This window comes from Cervus canadensis, chromosome 17, assembly GCF_019320065.1.
Source record: "Cervus canadensis isolate Bull #8, Minnesota chromosome 17, ASM1932006v1, whole genome shotgun sequence".
In the NCBI taxonomy this organism is placed as follows: domain Eukaryota; kingdom Metazoa; phylum Chordata; class Mammalia; order Artiodactyla; family Cervidae; genus Cervus; species Cervus canadensis.
In genome coordinates this window covers 44,080,683-44,101,841 of record NC_057402.1, presented here as the reverse complement: position 1 = coordinate 44,101,841, position 21,159 = coordinate 44,080,683, and the positions used below count along the sequence as shown (strand labels likewise).

General features: G+C 41.1%; 1 protein-coding gene across 1 annotated transcript in view; it reads right to left on the bottom strand.

Moving 5' to 3' along the window:
- The window catches only part of EFL1 (elongation factor like GTPase 1), a 111,597-nt gene extending 90,450 nt beyond the window's left edge, over positions 1–21,147 (bottom strand). Inside the window, exons 1-8 of the mRNA XM_043489784.1 lie at positions 21,031–21,147; positions 20,162–20,271; positions 18,725–18,792; positions 16,992–17,076; positions 11,700–11,833; positions 9,768–9,905; positions 7,963–8,177; positions 1,951–2,074 (exon numbers count right to left, since the gene is read on the bottom strand). Coding sequence (XP_043345719.1) covers positions 1,951–2,074; positions 7,963–8,177; positions 9,768–9,905; positions 11,700–11,833; positions 16,992–17,076; positions 18,725–18,792; positions 20,162–20,252 — 855 coding nt within the window. The 5' untranslated portion in view covers positions 20,253–20,271; positions 21,031–21,147. The remainder of the gene's footprint in view (positions 1–1,950; positions 2,075–7,962; positions 8,178–9,767; positions 9,906–11,699; positions 11,834–16,991; positions 17,077–18,724; positions 18,793–20,161; positions 20,272–21,030) is intronic.
- Between the last annotated feature and the right edge of the window lie 12 nt (positions 21,148–21,159).

Below are 21,159 nucleotides of genomic sequence, written 5' to 3'. Positions count from 1 at the left end.
CGCGCTGTCCTCCCACTGCCATCAAAAGAACACATGGTACCCAAGCTGAGAGCTAAAACTCCACTCTAAAATGTCCATGGACTTCGTTCTAAAGGATGTTCTTAAAATATGAACACTGTTCAACTTCAAGGAAGAAGGTATTAAAAAAAACAAAACCCCTACTATTTCTCTCATCAAACTATACAAAATCACAGCATAAGCACTTTGAGATGAATACTCTCATAGGTACAAGAGATGGAATATAAACTGAAACCCTCTTTCTCAAGAGCTACTGGCAAGGTATTGGGAAATTAAGTCATTACCTTTGAATGATTGGTAAAAAAAAATCATAAAGGCCTAAAAATGTATGCATCAAGATGCCTATCGCAGCTTTACTTAAAATATCAAAATATTTGAGAAACAGAAATAAAAACTATGTTCAATCTTACGAGAATGATTACACGAATGAGGATATAACAGGGTGTTTATTACATGACAGGAATTGCTCTTAAGACTTTTCTTGGATATTTCATATAATTATCATAATCACTCCATGAGATAAATATTACTATCTTCAATTTGTAGAGGAAAGAAACAGACACATGTCACAGAACTAGAAAGTGGTGGAGCTGAGACTCAAAGAGAATCAGATTCTCAAGCTATGCTCCTTGCTACTTCACTCCACTGGCTCCTTTTTAAATTTATTATTTATTTATTTTTAAATTTTTTACAATGTTGTGTTAATGCTACTTTCTGCATTTGTCCCCTCTGCCCTCCCTGTGTCCACAAGTCCATTCTCTACATCTGTGTCTCCATTCCTTCCCTGCAAATAGGTTCATCAATACCATTTTTCTAGATTCCATATATATGCATTAATATATTTTTCTCTTTCTTACTTCACTCTGTATTAATAGGCTCTAGGTTCACAAACCTCACTAGAACTGACTCAAATCTGTTCTTTTTTATGACTAATATTCCATTGTATAAATGTACCACATCTTTATTCATTCCTCTATTAATGGACTTCTAGGTTGCTTCCACGCCCTGGCTATTGTAAATAGTGCTGCTGTGAACACTGGGGTATGTGTCTTTTTCATTTATGGTTTTCTCAGGGTGTATGCCCAGGAGTGGGGTTGCCGGGTCATATGGTAGATCTGTTCCTAGTTTTTTAAGGAATCTATACACTGTACTGTTTATAAAGAACTTTCAATGACAAGTGAAAATGGTCACAATAGGATGTCAAGCGGAAAAGCGGCTATATTGTATAAACAGCACAGTCTCAGTCTAGGGATATATGTTATCTAAACAGAAAGAACGAAAGAAATGAAAACCATATCATTAGCAGTGTTGGCCTGTGGTATTTTTTTTCTTTCCTATAGCTTTATATAAGGAATGCCTTCTACAAGGAATATACATACTCTTCAATGAGAATACATTTATAAAATCCTTAATTTTACATTAAAAAAAAAAAGTCTTCAAGAAAAGCATCCTTCCTTTGAGGCTAGGTGACTCAGCAGCCCTACAAGACCTCCACCGACAGAATGAAGTGCTCCAGGAAGCATCCGCCTCACCCATCAGCAACGCATGGTGACTGCTGTTCAAGGAGGAGGCCTCGGCTGAGGCTAGGAATAGAGGCCACACAGTGACGTCTACAAGAGCTGTCTCTTTAGGAAGGGGACACACAAATGCATGATGCAAAATATGTGTTTTAAGTTCACCGGCCCAGGATCTGGGATTTCTGCTCCTCTTAAACAGGAAAAACCACCACCACCACCACCACCATGCAGTCCTTTGATCCTGGTAAAGAACTCTATTTAAGCAATACTTGGACATAAGACACATGAGCTCTAGCCAAATATATACAGTAGAAAATCTCCCATAAACTGAGGCAAATTACAAGTGTGTTACAGGGCAGGTTTTCACAGGGCAACAATGTGACCACCGATCAACATGGACAATAGACCACATTACCTGATCCACCTTCATAATCTTCTTAGCCTTCATATTTATATAATAATCTCCCCACAATGTTTTCAAAAGAACTTCCTTTCTGATGCCAGTTTTTTGACTGTAGATTTTGGCAAAGTGCTCAATTCTGAAAGAAAAGCAAGTGTTCACGTTATTAATAACAACAGAAATAAGTATGAGTCTAGCTAGCATTTGGGTGTTTCTGTGCCAGGTACTGTTCAACGTGCTCTGAATTCATTTCAACTCTCTTACAAGGTAGGTACTAATTATCTCCCCCCTCCTCACAGGAAAGTATAATGAAGCACGAGATATCACACAGGTAGCAAGTAGAGCTGGGATTCAAAGCCAAGCAGTCTCGCCCATGCTCCTGTCCAACTTTCCCCACATTCATATGAATGAGAATTCGTGCTATCAATCCCTTTCTTAATTCTGCAAGCGTAAAACAAGAGGAACACTGGCCAAGGAAACAGGCTCCAGCTGTCCACTGCAACTGTGCCAACAATAAACTCTGTTTCAGCCTTTCACTGTAAGTTCCTATTGCTCATGAAGTAAATAAACCCTACAGCCAGAACCTGCCAAAAAAGGCTCTGTAGCATCTGAGATTAAACAGGAAATACATATACACTTACTTAGCTCTCTCCAGCCCTTAGAGAAACCAGTTAGCAGCAGGTCTGCTCTACTGCAAACCCCAGCCAAACAGGAGCAGTCACTGGACAAATAAGAATGCTATATATTACACCATCTGCACTGTCTGGATAAAGGACCCCCCCAAAAAATACTTTTTGCAGGGAACAGTATGTTCCTACACAATCTAAGCTTTGAGTTCAACTCTCAAAGTACCAGCAACTTACAAGACACCTGCTGTATTTTCCAAAACATCCAGAGGTTAACTACAACCAACTCCAATTGGCTGACATTTCTCTTATGATAATGAAAGCCTGGTGGGAGCAATAAGAAGCGGACGAGTGGAAGTTGATAATTATGCTTGGAACCAGAAATATGAAGAGCACCAGGCAGCAACTTAGAAGCAAAAAGAGACACTACAGAAACTACTGAAGATAGGGAGGAGCCAAGATGGCGGAGGAGCAGGACGGGGAGACCACTTTCTCTCCTACAAATTCATCAAAAGAATAACTGAACGCAGAGCAAACTTCACAGAAACTACTGAAGATAAAAACCCAGTGCCCCCTCTCACCGAGAGTCACAGGAGAAAAAAATACCCAATCAGGAAGCAAAATTCATATCACATGGTTATAAGTCATCAATGTTCTGAAAGAGCTGGCCTCAAGGGTCCATCCCATGCAAAGTAATTCACTATTTAAAGCTTTATTTCCCATTTGATCCAAAAGGTATTAACTTAGTAGAGGTCTTAAAAATTTTTTCTAAAAGTTTAATTTTTATTATATTACATTATTTATAACTTTTATATATTTTATATTTATTTATATAAGTTTATAGTGATATTAAAATATAAACTGTATTATTATGCCAGATGTAAATAAGTTTATACATTTACATGTTATACTGTTTCATGTAAAACTTTTTATACAAGATTATAAATAAATTTGTATAAACAACATGTATATAACGGGGCTTCCCTGGTGGCTAAGATGGTAAAGAATCCACCTGCAATGCAGGAGACACAGGTTCGATACTTGGGTTGGGAAGATCCTCTGGAGAAGGGAATGGCAACCCACTCCACTATTCTTGCCTGGAGAATCCCTCGGACAGAAAAGCCTGGCGGGCTACAGTCCATGGGGTCGCAAAGAGTTGGACACGAGTGCACAACTCATGTATATAACAATACATAATTTATATATAATTTATTTGTGTATGTTGTTGCTTGCTCACTCCTGAATTTTTTTTTTCTAATGAAATTTCCTTCTTTTAAAAAAACAGTATCTCCTCAACAGGGGGTACAAATACTTACTGTCACTTACTGTTCTGATCAGGCACATTCTATTCATGCTTCTAGGATTTTTTTTTTTATGTTGATTTGTGCTTCCCAGACTGTTATATTTTCTGTTATCCTTTACAACATGTCAGATATAAGTCCTATTTTTAACTCACAGAGTGGTAAACAAACACTTTCACAAATACTAAAACTGCTATAGAATCATAAATTAAAGTAAGACACTTGCCCATCTGCTTATAGGTCACTGTCTCCACCCTTTTCTAGTCTGTCATTTCTATACACATACCTACACATACAGACACTTATAAATCTTTGAAAATCTTGCTCTTCATCCTTTACCTTCTTTTTCATCCCCTGGTTACCACAAAAGTTGCTTATCAACATCAAACCTTTCTCCACCATTGCTCGATGCTTTTATTCTTTTATCTGTCATTAGTTATAATGACAGCTTCTAGCAGGACTTCTCCATTCTTGAGTTCTATTTTAATTCACTTCCTCTACTGAGTAACTTCAAACAGGATTCTCAGAAAAGATCTGCAGAACATGTTTTCCAGGACTTTACTGACCCATCAATCTTTGGCCAGTCCTCCTGAATGAGGATGTGGCCACGTATGAAATTACTGGGCCACATATGCTTTTGAGTCCGAGGTACCCAACGGGCTAATATTAATTGCAGGATTCTAAGATGCTGCAGCATGGAGAACTACTAGGAAGGGCTTTTCCTTGTCTTCTCGTTCCTGTCTCTGTTGAACAGGGTTGGGCCTCAGCTCTGTTTACCTTAACCAGAAGCTATTAACAGACCCTTGTTGCCACCTACCCAAGCCACTGTGTTGCTGCTTTTTCAGAGCAGATTCTCCTGGAGTAACAACTATTAACAGGACACATTCAGGCCATACGGCCACTAGTCACACTTCTTAATCCTGTCCCACTACGTGAGAGTTCATAGAAACATTTTCTAAATTCTGAAATGTGCTCATTTCTCACGTTCTGTGACACGTGGAGTTCCCTATTCACTGACATTTTAGAGGAAAATTGGAAGGAAAGGGTCTCCAGTGCTTTCATTTCCAACACCTTTCCCATAAGTTAACATGTCAACTGGGTGTTCACTGGAAGGACTGATGCTGAAGCTGAAACTCCAATACTTTGGCCACCTCATGCAAAGAGTTGACTCATTGGAAAAGACCCTGATGCTGGGAGGGGTTGGGGGCAGGAGGAGAAGGGGACAACAGAGGATGAGATGGCTGGATGGCGTCACCGACTCAATGGGCATGAGTTTGGGTAGACTCCGGGAGCTGGTGACGGACAGGGAAGCCTGGCGTGCTGCGATTCATGGGGTCGCAAAGAGTCGGACACGACTGAGCGACTAAACTGAACTGAACATGTCAACTAGCTGAGAACAGGCACTAGCAGATCTCCAAAGATGACACTGGCTAATACAGGGGAATTGATCTATTGACTGAAAGTAAGTTAAAAACGTGCAAAGTTATGAGGGATACTGAAGTTCCCCTGATTTCATTCATTCAAATCTCTCCCCATTCCTTCTTCCATGATCAACTCCCCCTAATTCATGAGATTTAGACTAAAATTCACATAAAACATTCAATTATTTATGAAAATAAGTACTAGAAATGGACAAGCCCCCCACCTTGTGGCTCACTAACAAAATGCTTACAAAGTAAGAAATCAATAGGTCTGACTCTCTTATATGACTGAATGAATCACTGAACTTTTTTCAGCTCAAAGAAACTCTTAGACATTATCTTAGACCTACATTATTTTTCAAATGAAGAAACTGAGGACCAGAAAGTTGATAAAGGTAAGTCATCAACTACATATGAAAATTACAAATTTTCAGGTTTGTTAACTTCCATTTTCACTATAATCCATTATCTGAATGTATTTAAATCTGATATGATCTTTATAGTAAACCAAGGAATCTATAATTTGTTACAAACTAACACAAAAAAATTACAGTATTACAATTTATTATGCCGCCCCAAGCAAATGTGTTCAGTCAAAATGAAGTTGAAGAGTAAGTTCTTGTAAAAAGGGAGATGAGAAATAACCAAGGTTGGTTTCACCTGGTCCCTTATTCCTGGTTCTATTATCCCCATAAACTGTATGAAAGGTTAAGCCCACAACCAAAGGAAATTTCATTATATCCCACAACTGTTTATCCAAGTCGAAGACATTTTTTCCCAAGGTAAAAAATCCTTTGAATTTTCTGATTGCACGAGTAAGCAATGGTTGTGGTTAGAAATGTGATCAATTACCTAGCACATTCTAAACCGCCATCACTACTACTTGGCCTGAGCACGTACATATCCAGAAGGGCAATGAGAGGAAACAAGGGTCCCAATGTTCCACAGTGAAGATCCCACAGGAGTACCACGGTAAGGAAGCACGAATTTCAGTGCCAGGCAGTCTTTAAACTTAACAACAGCTCTGCCACTCAGTGGCTGGCTAATGTTTAAGAAATCATCACATCATCTTCACTGCAGCATTACTGACAATAGCCAAGGCATGGAAACAACTTAAGTGTCTATTCACAGATGAAAGGATAAAGATGATGTGGTGTGTGTGTGCGCGTACACACACACACACACACACACACGAATAGTATTCAGCCATAAAAAAGAATGCAAACTTGTCATGTGCAACAACATGGACAGACCTCGAGATCATTAGGAGATATGTCAGATGAAGTAAGACAAGAACAAATACTGCGTGCACTTACACATGTAGAAGCTTTAAAAAACAAAACCAAAAAAAACAAGCATCTTACAGATACAGAGAACAGATTGGTGGTTGCTAGAGGCAAGGAGTAGAGGGTTGGCACAATGGTTGAAGGGGGTCAAAAGGTAGAAACTCCCAGTTATAAAATAAGTCATAGGATGCAATGTATATAGCATGGTAAGGAAAGTTAGTAATAGTGCACTGTGTAACTGAAAGTTCTTAAGAATCAAAGTTAAAAATCCTCATCTCACACACACACACACAAATTTTCTAACTATGTAGTGTGACGGAAATTAGACTTACTGTAGTGATCATCTATATACAAATATAAACAAATATTTACACAATATGTACAAAGATAGATTACTTTGTATACTTGAAATCAATATAATGGTATAAGTCAATTATACCTGAACAAAAACAAAGTGGGCAAAGAACATGAAAAGACATTTCACCCAAGAGGATATATAGATGACAAATCAGCTCATGAAAAGGTTCAACCTCAGAAGCTGTTAGGAAAATGCAAATTAAAACCATAATAGCACATGGCTAGCCTAGCAGAATGGCTAAAAAAAGAAAAAACAGAAATAGTGATGATACCAAATGAGGGTTAAGATGTGGAGAAATGGATCACCACACATTGCTGGTGGGAATATGGTACACCTACTCTGGAACAATTTGATAGTTTCTTTAAAAATCAAACATATAACAACCCTAGCACTCAGCAAATGCACTTCCAGGCATTCATCCCAGAGAAATGAAAACTTATGTTCACATAAACACCTACACATGAATGCTTATAGCAGCTTTACTCACAGTAGCCCCAAACCAGAAAAAACCCAGACATCCTTCAATGGGTAAATATTTAAACAAACTGTGGTACAACCAATACCATGAAATAGGAGTAGACAATGAAAAGGAAACAACCAGTGATGAATGCAACAATTTAGATAAATCTCCAGAAAACTACGCTGAAAAAAATCCAATCTAGAAAACATTCTATGTTGTTCAAGCACATTTCTATAACATTCTTGAAATGACAAGTTATAGAAATGCAGGACAGTTAGTTGTTAAGGAGGAGTTGGGAGTGGGATGGAAGTAGGTGTTGCTATGTTACTGCAATGCAAAGGTGCGCTGGGGTGATGGATTATATCAATGTTAATAGCCTAGCTGTGATGTTACACTACAGTTCTACATGATAGTGCCTTTGGAGGGACACTGGGGAAAGGAGGAAGAGAACATTCCTGTATTCTCATACATTACAACTGTACGTGAATCTACGATACCTCAAGATAAAAAGTTTAATTAAAGCACCAGTTGTATACAGAACCCACAGAGAGATTTCAGTAGAGTCAAAGACTTACCCAAAGCCCCACCCATCTATTGCACTTGTAAACACCACATTCCCCTGGTCAGGTGAGAAGTACAGGTGGGAGTCATCCGTGTCCTCCAAGCCAGTGCTCCAGTCATACACCTGCTCTCCTTGTTCAGAATTCGGGTTCACCTGAGATTCAGCCTCTCTCTCCGCTCTTTCTTCTAGCACTTTAGAAGTAAAAAGAGTTCCTGTGAGTGCATTAATCTAGGAGAGATGGCAAAATGGCAGAAGGTCATTCGGATGCATGGCACACCCATGTCAGGAGACACACTGTCTAATTCTCCTTAAGTCTAGACTCCTAAGTCACAGTCTGGACTCCATGAAGCCCATGAGGATGGAACTGGTGTTTACAGCAATCATTAACTTACATGTTATCAGCCACTTATTTCAATACCCAGTAAGACTAAATTCTAAGGCTTTTGGAAGGTCATTTCTTTTTTTAATGCAAACACTGATCTGTCATATCTTCAATTTGTTTTTCAGTATGAGGGCCAGGTGTCACTAGAACTCCTGGTTTCCAAGCCCCACAATCTGAGTTTATGACTTTTGTCAACTCCCTCTCTGTCTCTCATGTCAGATGTTTGAACTGTTCACCCCTCTCTTCAGGCCCTCTTCCTGATCTCTAAGCCCCAAAGATTCTCACTCCTAGGTGACCAATCTTATTTCCTACCTCAGAGAGAAAACAGAATCTACTGTTCAAAGAGCCTGCAGGCTTCTCATCATCCAACTTGTAAGTCCATCTCTACAAACACTGCCCCTTCCGCGGCAGGGCAGGAGTATTCCACCTGTACCGTGCCTGTCTCTTCAGGGAACTGGATCCACTGACCCAGACTTTCTCACTGCTCTACCTTTATCATTTCCTTCCTGTAGCAAACAAACATTCTCAACGTGGTCTCATCGATGGCACCCCACTGTCTTGAAAAAGACATTTCAAACCTCCACGCATGGCATGCAGGGTTCACCAGAATCTAAACTGTATTCCTTTCTACTCCCATCTCTCATCACTACTGTACTTGATCTAGTTCTTCACTTGTAACTTCAATAGTTCTTTAATAATTTACATTCTTTGAATGGAACTTGCACTATGTTTTTCTTTCCTTTATATAATGAATCTGTATATGTTATTTCTTCTCTCTTGAAGGCCTTTGCCATAATTCTCCCCTGGCACACATTACCTTTCTTCCATCTCAAGACTCCTATTATAAGACTCTCCCTAACTCTCCCCTTCCTATTGACCCATTCTGGGTGAGGCAGGCCTCATTTATGTTCTCAAATCATATTTAGGGTTTGTCTCATTGTTCCCCAAACATCTTTTACGTGTTTTTCTCCCTTATCCCATCGTGAGATCTTTGAAGATAGGGACTCTGACCTGTCTGTCTTTACATTCACAATCCTTAGCATGAAGTAAACCTTCAAAAACTCATTTATTCAACACACAGTTATGGTAATGTCTGCTGAATAAATAAATGAATGAAAGCTTTGGTAAAATTTCACCCAAATACAGGTAATAAAAAAAGCCAAGGAGTTTCCTAATATTGGCTTCACTTACAAACCCAACCACAAGACTTTAAACAAGAGAACATTAAGACCTATTGTCCAAGTTTTCTATTCCAGGATGCTCCCAGGAGATGGAGGCGACTCCTAAGATGATGCTAGCTCTATTGCCCCTGCTGCAGTATGATGACTCCAACACATTTAAGTGCATTTTCTGCAGCAAAGCCTCATACTAGCAACTTCCTTACAACTCTCCTTTGAGCCACAGTTTTTAAAGTACCGAAATAAAGGATAAAATACCTGTTCTAATATATTCTTAAGGTGACAGTAGGCCTCCTGTGGGGTGAATTTCAGTTCCACTATCAAGCGATCTATCTTATTGATCACTAAAACCGGACGGATGTTTTCGAGCCAGGCTTGCCGCAGAACTGCCTGTGTCTGATTAAAACAGAAAAGAAAATGTAAAGCTCATGATTTAAATTCAAGCACACATTAGAAAATCCTGATTAATAAGTAGCTTATTTTCATGCTCCTTTATCACATATAACTCAGACCATGCCAGTCAGACACAGGTATTCATTAGACATCAAAAATATATGACACAGAAGCAAAGAACTGCAGGCAGGAAATCGTTCTTGCCTTTATGGAACTGACAATTTATTTAAGAATGATAAATAAAAATTGTGTACAAGGTAGTAAGAGTTTTGTGAAATTAAACACAAACGAGAATACACAGTTTGTTCAATAATCATTAAAAAAAAAACAAACCACTCACGCTGTAACACACAGGTGGAAAAACAGAGTATGTCCCCAGAGGCTCGCTGTGTACACTTTCCTGATCATAAACCACTTCTTAGCATTAACCACTATTTGAAGTGGCTTGAAGTCACATCTGTTAATTTAACTTAACTTGTCAGGACACCCAGCACACTACATAGACTAAGGTTTTGCTTCTCTAGATGCAGGACCTGTGCGCTTATAGGCAATCAGAGAAGTTAAGAGAATAAGTACAGCACACCTTCCTGGAATGATTAGATTTTCTCCATTTCTACAAGAAAACCTCGTTTCATTGTGCTCTGCTTTACTGTGCATCATAGGTGTTGCTTTTTTTCCCTTTTTTTGTTTTTTAAACAAACTGAAGGTTTGTGCAACTCTGCATCAAGCAGGTCTATTGGCGTTCCAATAGCATTTGTTCACTTCTTGTTGTTCTGTCAGATTTCAGTAATTCTCATGATACTTTACATTTTTCATAATTAATATAGTTGTGATCTGCCATCAGTGATCTTTGATGTTACTTTTACAACTCAATGAAGGGTCAGAAAAGGTTAAGTAATTTTTAGCAATAGAGTATTGTTTTAATCAAGGTATGTACATTTTTTTAGACATAATGCTATTGCATACTTAAGAAACTTCAGTATAGTATAAACATAACTTGTATATTCACTGGGGAACCAAAAAAATCCACGTGACCTGCTTTACTGCAATATTCACTTTACTGCAGTGGCCCAGGACCAAACCTGAAATATCTCCGAGGTATGCCTGTAAAGGAAGCTTTTTACTCTTCTTTTTAAAAATCACTAAAACAAAGGATGGTACAATAAGAAGTAGGACACAAAGGTGACAACATTTTTAAAGAAAAAACATAAGGTTTCAAAGAAAAATTATTTTAAAACAGATTAGAAAGTCACTCTGAGTTTCATGCTGACCAGAGCTGTATGTTCACTCCGGCCTTAGGGAGAACTATTTGAACTTTGGTGGGAAAGGTAAGAAAGTGCAGATTAAGAATCTGGAAAAGGAAGAGAGGGGAGGAAGGGAGAGAGTGTGTGTGTAAGTGTGAGGGGGCCTGCAGACTGGGAAACCAACAGAAGAGACTTTCCCACGTAAGGGAGAAGCAGCTCAGAATTTTGCTGTTAACAACCCCTCACAGTTGACAGACTCTTTCACTGGAGGAAAGCCCCCAGACCCCCTTACATGCCTCTCTCATTTCCACTGAGACCCTCTCCCAGAGGATACCACAGACATGTCAAAGTACCTTAAAGTCATTCTAATATCCCTTCAGAACTCGGGTTACTTAACTCCACCACAGACTGGAACACTATGGAATGTGAAATGGCAACTAGCTTTCCGGTGTCACAGAAATGTCTAAAGTGCCACATCGTCACTGATGGTGAGTGCCTCCTCTCCCCCTGCCTTCTCTAACTAGTTAAACATTTCCAGGCTACCATCCACTACCTGCGGGCAGACCCCTTCCACAGCGTCCACTACGATGATGCACCCGTCACAGATACGAACAGCCGTGGACACTTCTGAGGAGAAATCCACGTGGCCTGGAGAGTCTATAAGGTTAATCAGGTACTCCTCATTGCCTGAAATGAGATTTGAAAACACATATTGAGCAGTGCAGGTATGCAACCCTCCTTCTCGGGCAATTGAGAGCAGGGGAGCTTCTAAGAAATGACTGAAGAAAAGCTCTGTCACATAAAACAAAAGCCATGAGGTCCTCAAAATCATTCAGCATTTTCATAGCCCAACCCTTCATTTCATTTTAGCTTTCATGCTAAAGCTCCCAAAAGGGAAGAGATTTACCCAAGGTCACAAAAGCAGTCACAAGTCAGAAACATACCCAGGTCTATCAATCAGCTTAGTTACTTCCTGTAAAGGTCACAGGTGCCTCTAGACTTTGCAACTGGGGAAACAACACTTGTCTGTTCATCTGGCTCAGAATCAGAATAAGAAACCCTGGAGTGAGAAAAGACTGATGTTTACTGCCTGGAACCCATGTAAATGTCTTAGGCCTCTGCAATCTACTTGGAAATTCTCTTTGTTCATATGACCCCAGACAAAAAGTCAGAGATCAAGGACCAACTATGTTTCTCTCAATTTCACACTGCTAATATATGCCATTATTGTAAGGCACAGGGCCTGCTCTCAGAGTCACTGAAAGAGTAATAGCAGTACACTTTGGTCTAAGTCTTACACACAAATACACACAATTTAAGATGAGAGGCTTGAACATGCTTAAAAGTTGACAGCACCAGGACACAGGAGGTTAAGTCCAGAGCACAAGCCTTTCACAGTGACAGCAGGCAAGCAAAGACACTAACTATATTACATTTTGAGGGGTAGTGGCAAATAGCTGAGAGAATTCTCCTTTTCTCTGTAAAATAGAATGGACAAATGTCTGCTGAGATTGTGGGAGAGGGACTGAGAGGGGGACTCGAAGGGACAAGAGGGTTTAAGAGAGCGCCAGTGGCAGAGAATGAGCAAGGTCTGACAGAGAACACACGGAAGTCTGCCAGCAGCCCAATGACCAGCCGAGAGCCCAGCCCAAGGGTACGAGGAAAATGTGTAGTCAGCTTCACCAAGGGTTAAGAGTTTTACTGGGAGGACAGGAAGCTGAGACAGCAGATACACTGAGGGCCTCAGCAAGACTGTCAGAAAAAGACAAGTCTGGATAGTAGGAGGCAGAGATGAAATGAAGGATGCTGATGGGGTGCAAGACACTGAAGGGCTTCCTGAAGTCAAGTGGGTCCCTCGCTACACAGGTGAGAGAGCTGGAAAACTAAAGATGGTGGAGAAGGCAGTATTTAAATGGGAAATATCAGACAGAGAACCAGTAAGGGGTGATATTAAAATGCAGAAAGCAGCCATGCCAGTGGGTGGGTGAAGCAGAGGTGTACACATCACTACCGTTGAGAAACCAAGCTCAAGCTGTTGGAAGAGGCCATTTTTCAGATACAGGAAAAGCGACCTTGGTGGATTTGGGTAGAAAGGAAAATGGTGAACCAGGTGCCAAAGTCACTAATAAATGGCGACCAGGGACTGTAACCGGAAGCTGAGGTGGTGAGAAGGGGTGGAGGATAACTGGATAGATGGTAAGAGGCTTGAAGGAAATGGAGCTTTAAAGCAATGGTGGAAGAACTAAACTCTGAACCAGAACCAGGGAAGAAGGAGAAGGGTGATCCCATGTTCTTACCCAGGGACAGAGTATGACAGAATAAATAGCACTCACTCAAAAGAAGGACAAGAGAGCAGTGACTAGAAAACAGCCAGGCAAGGGGAGGAAGGAAAACTGACAGAAGACGCTGAGGATGGAGGGACACATGTCTACCTCGGAAAGTTTTCAGAAAAAGGTGTGGGCAGGAAGGGAATAGCGAGGGGTTGGGGCAGGTATGAGAAACACGGGGACAAGATGACTGAGAGGCCAGATCACGTGACCTCCACTTTGGGCAGTGACCAAAGACAACAGAGATGGGGGTAATGCCACAAGAGATGCCCTTAAGGAGCCAGAGCAACCCCTGGTGGACAGCAGAGAATTTCACTGAAGGGGGAATCAGGGGTGGCCTGGACTGAATGACTTTTGAGAGACTCCTGGTCCAAATAAACAGGCTGGAAATGTATTAATAGTTACTTGGTTCCCAGGATCCCTGAAGTAGGAAATGGCTACGCACTCCATTCTTCTTTCCTGGAAAATCCCATGGACAGAGGAGCCTGGAGTGTTACAGTCCATGGGGTCACAGAGAGTCGGACAGGACTGAGCACACATTCATTATGCAGGACTACTGCCACATGCTAACTACTCTGTCTCTGGGAAGGTCTCTTAATCTCTCTGAACTCCGTTTTGCAAACATGTAAAATGAGGAGAACCTCCATTTCCCAGGATTGCCATGAGGATTAAAAAAATCACGCAGATGAGACATGCAGCTCAGAATCAAAACATGGTGCACCCACCTTCTTAGATCTTAAATCATCTGAATGCTTCACAAAGTAAAGTACCCATTATCTTTAGAGGAAAAAATATCTGACCTTTAGTCAAACTAGGCACAAGGGAACCCCATCCTCCAAGCCCAGTCCCAAAGGAAAAGGACAGTGATCAGAAACACGAGTGAATGTTTACGTGTCTGGAAGCGACAGTGGCTACTGATCCGTGCTGGCCTCGTGTGCATCTGGATGGCACGAGTCAGTGTCCCCAGGAGGACCAGAGGGTCACAGAGCTGAAACCCTCTACTCGCCCGTAACCGCAGACCCCTTCGCCTGGTGGCTCAGATAGTAAAGAATCTGCCTGCAGTGTGGGAGACCCAGGTATGATGCCCAGGTCAGGAAGATCCCCTAGAGGAAGAAATGGCAACCCACTCCAGTATTCCTGCCTGCAGAATTCCCATGAACAGAGAGGCCTGGCAGGCTACAGTCCATGGGGTCACAAGGAGTCAGACACAACTTAGCAACTAACACTTTCACTTCCTGGAGGTGTTTACAGAGAGGTGACCTTAGAAGTGGATCTGTCTGCAGACAGCCTCCACATCCTTGGTCTCCACATTTGGAGCACATATAAGCTACCTGGCTGCCTCCTGGGTAAATACTGAGTGTCCCCCTGAACCAGGCTGTCAGCTAGCACATATGCCTGAAGTACAAACTGAAAGCCTGTTAGTGAAAGCCCACTACAATATATATACAAAGCTCTATACTGTACTTTACCACTTTTTAATAATTGCCAGTTCTTTTAAAAACTGGATGAGTTTACCAAAAATCTCGATGCCTTTTCTTGAAAAAAACAAAACAAAACAGAAAAACACAGGGCATCTGTCAGTGGGAGCTAAAAAGCACTAGCCCCCACCCAGGGAGAGGGGGTGTTTCACGGGCAGACCAAGTCTACTCTCTGGCTCACAGCAGTGCCACCCAGACTGCCTCATTCATGTAGAGGTGCTGACGCCAGCACCACACCAAGAACTAATGATACAGTACTTAATAATCAAATGAGACTCGTGTTGGAATAAGTAGTTAACTCTTTGGGCGATGGGCGGGCGGGGGATTTAAGTTAGATGCCTACCTCACAGCTTGCAAGTACACACATACACATGCACAGTTATGACAGGATTAAATGTGAAAAAATAGAATAACTGGGGGAAAAACTAGAGCAATTTTTATTTCAATCTTGTGTTTTACTGTATATTTTCTACATACTGAATTTTCTACAACACATATAAAACTTGTAAATTTTTAAAAAATTTTTAAAAAGATGAATCAGAATGAAATCTTCATTTTAGAAGTTCTGTGATAGCAATTATTTGTTCACAGGTATAAAGAATGGCTACAGAGTAGAAATGACAACAGGCCTTTTGAGACTACTTAAAGAACAGTCCATGAACTTCTAAACTCTTCAAGTTCATAAAAATAAGGAGAGATAGGAAAAAAACTGACCACTGAGCCATTTGCTGGATCACAGAATTAGGACATACTCTTTAAAATGTGAGAGGTAGTTTTTTAAAAATTAAGGCATTACTTTAAATACATTGGGAATTCATGTACCTAAGAGCTTCAAAACTGGTTTAGTTCAAAACCATTTTAAAGACTGATCTCAGAGAGAAGAGTCACGCCCCACACAGCACACCTCTTGGTGTTAGTGTCAGAGAGACAGGACACTGAAGGATAAACCACAGGCCAGGCCGTCAGGGAAATGAGATACATCTTTATTACTTTCTTCTCCTTATCAAAACTCACATGTTGTGTAACATTTCCAAGCAGTACAAAATAAATATTTTGAAAACTGTGAGTTTTCACATAATCCAGCCCCTGATAATTATGGTTAAGGTTTTGGTATACAGCCTTCCAGACACCTTCATCTACATACTTACTATATTCTTATCATCAAAACACATTTGTCAAGTGCTCCGGCCTGGTGCACTGGGAAGACCCAGAGGAATCGGGTGGAGAGGGAGATGGGAGGGGGGATCGGGATGGGGAATAAGTGTAAATCTATGGCTGATTCATATCAATGTATGACAAAACCCACTGAAATGTTGTGAAGCAATTAGCCTCCAACTAATAAAAAAATTTAAAAAAAAAAAAAAAAAAACACATTTGTGTCTTATAAGTATTTACTTTGCAACTTGCTTTTTGTCTCTGACCTTTATCTTTTCTATATAATCACAGTTGTTGGAAGAGCTGCAGAGCACCTCACTTAACTATTTTCCAAAGACAGACACTAAGGCATTCTTTTCATTGATACAGACATTAGGGTGAATATTAATGAACTTACATCTCACAGCCTTATATGACTATGTCTGTCGGACAAATCCATAAAAGTATTACTGTCAGAGTGGCATCCTGATCTGCGGATAAAAGCTACAGTGACCATGGCAATGCAGAGTCAAGTAAATAAGACTCTAGATCTAACAGGCAGGCCAGAGGACAGAACAAGGACCCAGCAAGGAAATGGGACGATAAGACTGAGCCAGGGTCCTATGACTCCAGACCTTCCCAGAGGAGATATCTCCACAAGCACCTGGGTGGACAGGGGCAGGTGTGAACTGCCAGTGATTCTGCCCTCAAGCCAGTCAGAGGCCCCCATCTGTACCCAAGTATGGACAGCCTGACTCTGATCTGAAAATTGATCACCTGGAAAGGCCAGAATGAAGTTTGTGGAAGGTAAAGCAAAAAAACCTGAGGCGTGAAACTGATTTGGAAAGAGGAAGGAAGACACAAAAGATACGAAACCACTGTTCTGTAAAACGGAGACCGACGTACCTTCCGCGTAATGCAGAGAGATGGCACTGGATTTCATAGTGATCCCTCGGACCTGCTCGTCTTCTCTGCTGTCCATGTACCTCAACTGCAAAAACGCAACCTTAATGTTAAAACGAACTGATGTGGACTTTTGTTTTCAATATTTAAATTTTTAGGCTTATTATTGCTGTGAAGTTATTCATTAGGTCCCACTATTATTACCTTTTAAATCTCTGCAGCATTTTTCTTGCCTAGTATCATGTAGTTCTTTCTCCTTTCCTTTTTCCTTGATCAGTTTCTAGATATTTATCAGTTGTAATACAGGATAATGATACAATGTCTACATTGCTAGTAATTCTTTTTAAATTAAGACTTTCTTTTTAGAGCAATTTTAAGTTTCTAGAATAATTGGAAAGTAAAGAGGTTCCTAAGTGATTCTACACACAGTTCCCTCCCTGTTATTTACATTTTACATTGTATGCAGTGTGGTACATTACAATCAATGAATCAATATCAATAGGTTACTATCAATTAAGGTCTATACTTTACATTAGGATTCACTCTTTAAATGTACAATGATGTGTCCATCATTACTGTTATCATATTTGTTAGTTGTAAGAATCTTTTGAAGAACAAATTTGGCTTCTTTGATCTTTTCTACTTCATTAACTTATGCTTTATTATTTCATCTACTTACAGTAGAGTTATTGTACTTGTTCTAACTTCTCAAGTAGGAAAAATAAAAGCACTTTGTTCCACCCAGTTTTTAAGCCTCCTCTGGACAGGACTTCCCTGATGGCTCAGACAGTAAAGCGTATGTCTACAACGCAGGAGACCTGGGTTCGATCCCTGGGTTGGGAAGATCCCCTGGAGAAGGAAATGGCGACCCACTCCAGTATTCTTGCCTGGAAAATCCCATGGACAGAGGAGCCTGGCAGACCATGCAGTCCATGGGGTCGCGAAGAGTCGGACACGACTGAGAGACTTCACTCACTCACTCAAGACAGTATCTTGGGCCAATCTCCTGGGGACCTGACCTGCTCCATTCTTCCTTTAGTATCTCAGGTCTACTTTTCAAATTCAATTTTGCTTCTCCATCTCCTCTTCTCTGTATTACCAATCACTGGATAAATCCTGCTGACTATATCTTAAATTCACTGAAGGAAGGAATATCTTTATTTTTCTACTACAAATAAATCATTCCAAGTCCTTTCAATTCACAGCTAGAAACAAAGGTCTTTTTCATTTCATTTCCTAAAACACGATTTTCCTCACGACCCTCATACTTCAGAAGCCTTCTTTTGGTACTCAGGTTAGCCTTCAAGATCATCATAATCTGATACATTTTTTTGTACCAGCACATTTTCCTTTCTCAGTAATTGCTGGGCAAATGTTCCACTCAAATAAAGTGCAACTGACAAATTAGCCTTAACCATTTTATCCACATAATTTCCTGCTGTGAAGCATCTATTCCACCTGTGAAATCTTCCACAATTGTGCCAGGTTATCATCTGACTTGCTGCAAAAGCTCATTCTTGCACTTATAAAATATTAATATAAACTAATATAAAAGCAATACAGAAATAATTTTTTGTCAACAATCTATTTTATCTTGCTAAATGGACTGCCAGTCTCTTAGATGCATGAACTATGCTCTATACTTTTGGGGTCTTTATGAACACAACAAATGCTTCATCACATTGTAGATTTGCTAATACTTACTGAAATGCAAATATATATCAAATATAACATACCTTGCCTGCCAGGCGGCTGGAGATGATTCCATTGCTAGATATAAGACAGTCAGCCAGAGTAGTTTTTCCTGTTAAAGTAACAATATTAATTTAAATAGACTTCTTTTCTTAAAGGGGGAGGTAGGTAAATTGCATCTACATATTTAACATTTAACCATAAGAACTGCTTTACCAAGTATTTCCTATTTACCTACAGTAAGCAAAAGAAGACACAATGAGCATTTTAACTAGACTTTTGAACAGTGCACTGTCTGGAAGGGCAAAGATTCTAGCACTCCACAGTGCTATAATCTGTATCTCCAACCCTGTGGATCAACCTCACTTTAAAAGCTGTCCAATAACTTTTTTTATTGAGGCATACTTTACACAGGGGCTTCCCTGGTGGTTCAGTGGTAAAGCCTCTGCCTGCCAATACAGGAGATGTGAGTTCAATCCCTGGGGGGTGGGGAAGCTCCTCTGGAGAAGGAAATGGCAATCCACTTCAGTATTACTGCCTGGAGAATCCCAAGAACAGAGGAGCCTGGCGGGCTACAGTCCAGGGGTTGCAGAGTCAGATACGACTGAGCGACTAAACAACAACCCTTATCCTAGCGCCTTGCTGGCAGGAAGGGGACTTTAAGATACAGCATAGCCTGTCTTTTCACTTTTATCTCCTCCTCCCTCACTTTCAGGATGGCATATAGGTTTTGTTTCACACTCCCACCTCCTATCTTTGCTGTGACTGGGTGAACAAAAGGCAGTTTGAAACCAAGAGCAGGCTTAGCAGGAGGCGATGCTGTGGCATGAAAGCAATGTCTGTCGGGAGCTAAGCACCATGGGTCAGCCCACCTTGCCCTCTTGTGTCCCAGCCTCTGGTCACATACATTTCTTTCTCCCCTTCTGACACTATTCCCCCTTGAAATGAGTGTCCCCATCTGCCATCTTGAATCACCCTTCAGGGTTCATCTCTAATACTAATTATGCTATAAAGCCTTATTTTTTCTTAACCCATTTCTAGCTTCCTGACTCTCCAGCTCTCTCAACCCTTATCATCGACTTTTTGCCTGTCTCACTCTGTGTTGCCTCAACCCCCAAATCACCTCTACAGCTGAGGGGGTGCCCTGTTCATAAATTTCTACCGTCTGACATAGTGGGCAAAGAACCCTGAACTTAGAACACAGGTTCTGAGAACATTATGTTAAGACTATAGACGTGTTATATTAGAAAGCCATTTCAAAAATACTTGATAGCTTAACAAAAACTCAACTTCTCATTTAAAACCAGTATACTATCTAGAACACCAATCCCCAGTTGGCTGTGTTCTACCACATCAAACTTTTAAAAGAAATAAGACTTCCAACTTAGCATCACTCCAAAAACACATGTGTCATTACTGAAAACAAGCTTAATTACTTTAATTACTGAACTGAAAACAAGCTATTTAGAAAGGGCTCTTACCATGGTCTACGTGAGCCAAAACACAGATATTCCGAATGTTAGCCGTGTTTTTCTGGAGTTGAATCATCTTATCCAAACTATTGAGCACCATGGTCACTTATTTCCTGTGACTAAAAATTAAAGACGTATTACAAATGACTACAGATCTGGACAACAAAAAAGGGTTTTTAATACTGGGAACTGACAAGATTTCTCAAGTTCCTTCAAGTAAAAACCCAACGAACCGCTTATTAAAGGCAGACCTAAGTCCAATTTGAGCACTTCAGCAACTACTGTATGTACTACGAGTGTGGATTTTACTCATCCTTCCGGATCTGCGATGAATCACAGAGCTCCTTAGGGTTGGGTGCCCAGTGACACCAAGAACTCTGCCCTGTACTCTGTACAGAGGTGAATTTCTCCAGGTCAGTGATGACGTATCGCAAGGGTCGTAAGCAGGAGAGAAGATGCTGGCATCTCTCTTTCCGCTCCTCGATCTTTTTCCAAGTCCCTCCTCCTATCACTCTCGCTTGCTTTCACTGGAGGGGAAACATTCAACTTGATGATTGCTACGGAGCCCGAATAAAGTTTTGGGTCACGTGCTTATTTGCTGAGCAGGTGCAATGAACGTCTTTCATTCCTTCCCACATTGGGGAAAAGAAAAAATAAACCCTCATCTCCACCTTCCCTTCATCACTCCCTTCTTCTTTGAGGACTCCGAGTCCACAATGAAAAGCAGTCGGGCGCGAGCGGACACTTAAGCTCGGGCGGCGGCCGCTCCCATCCCGAGTTCGCCCCCGGCCCCGCCCCGCCGCCGCGGTGCCCCGGGTGCCCCCACCGCCTTGAGCTGCCAGAGGAGGACGCCCAGCGCCCTGCGGGCCCGCACTCACCGGCTCCCGCCGCCCAATCAGTCCTGCTCGGACCCCGGCGCAGACCACACCACGCACGTCGCAGACGCCCACAACCAGGTGTCTCCCGAATGCCCGCGCGCCGGGGGCGGGGCTAGCGACGCACGACCT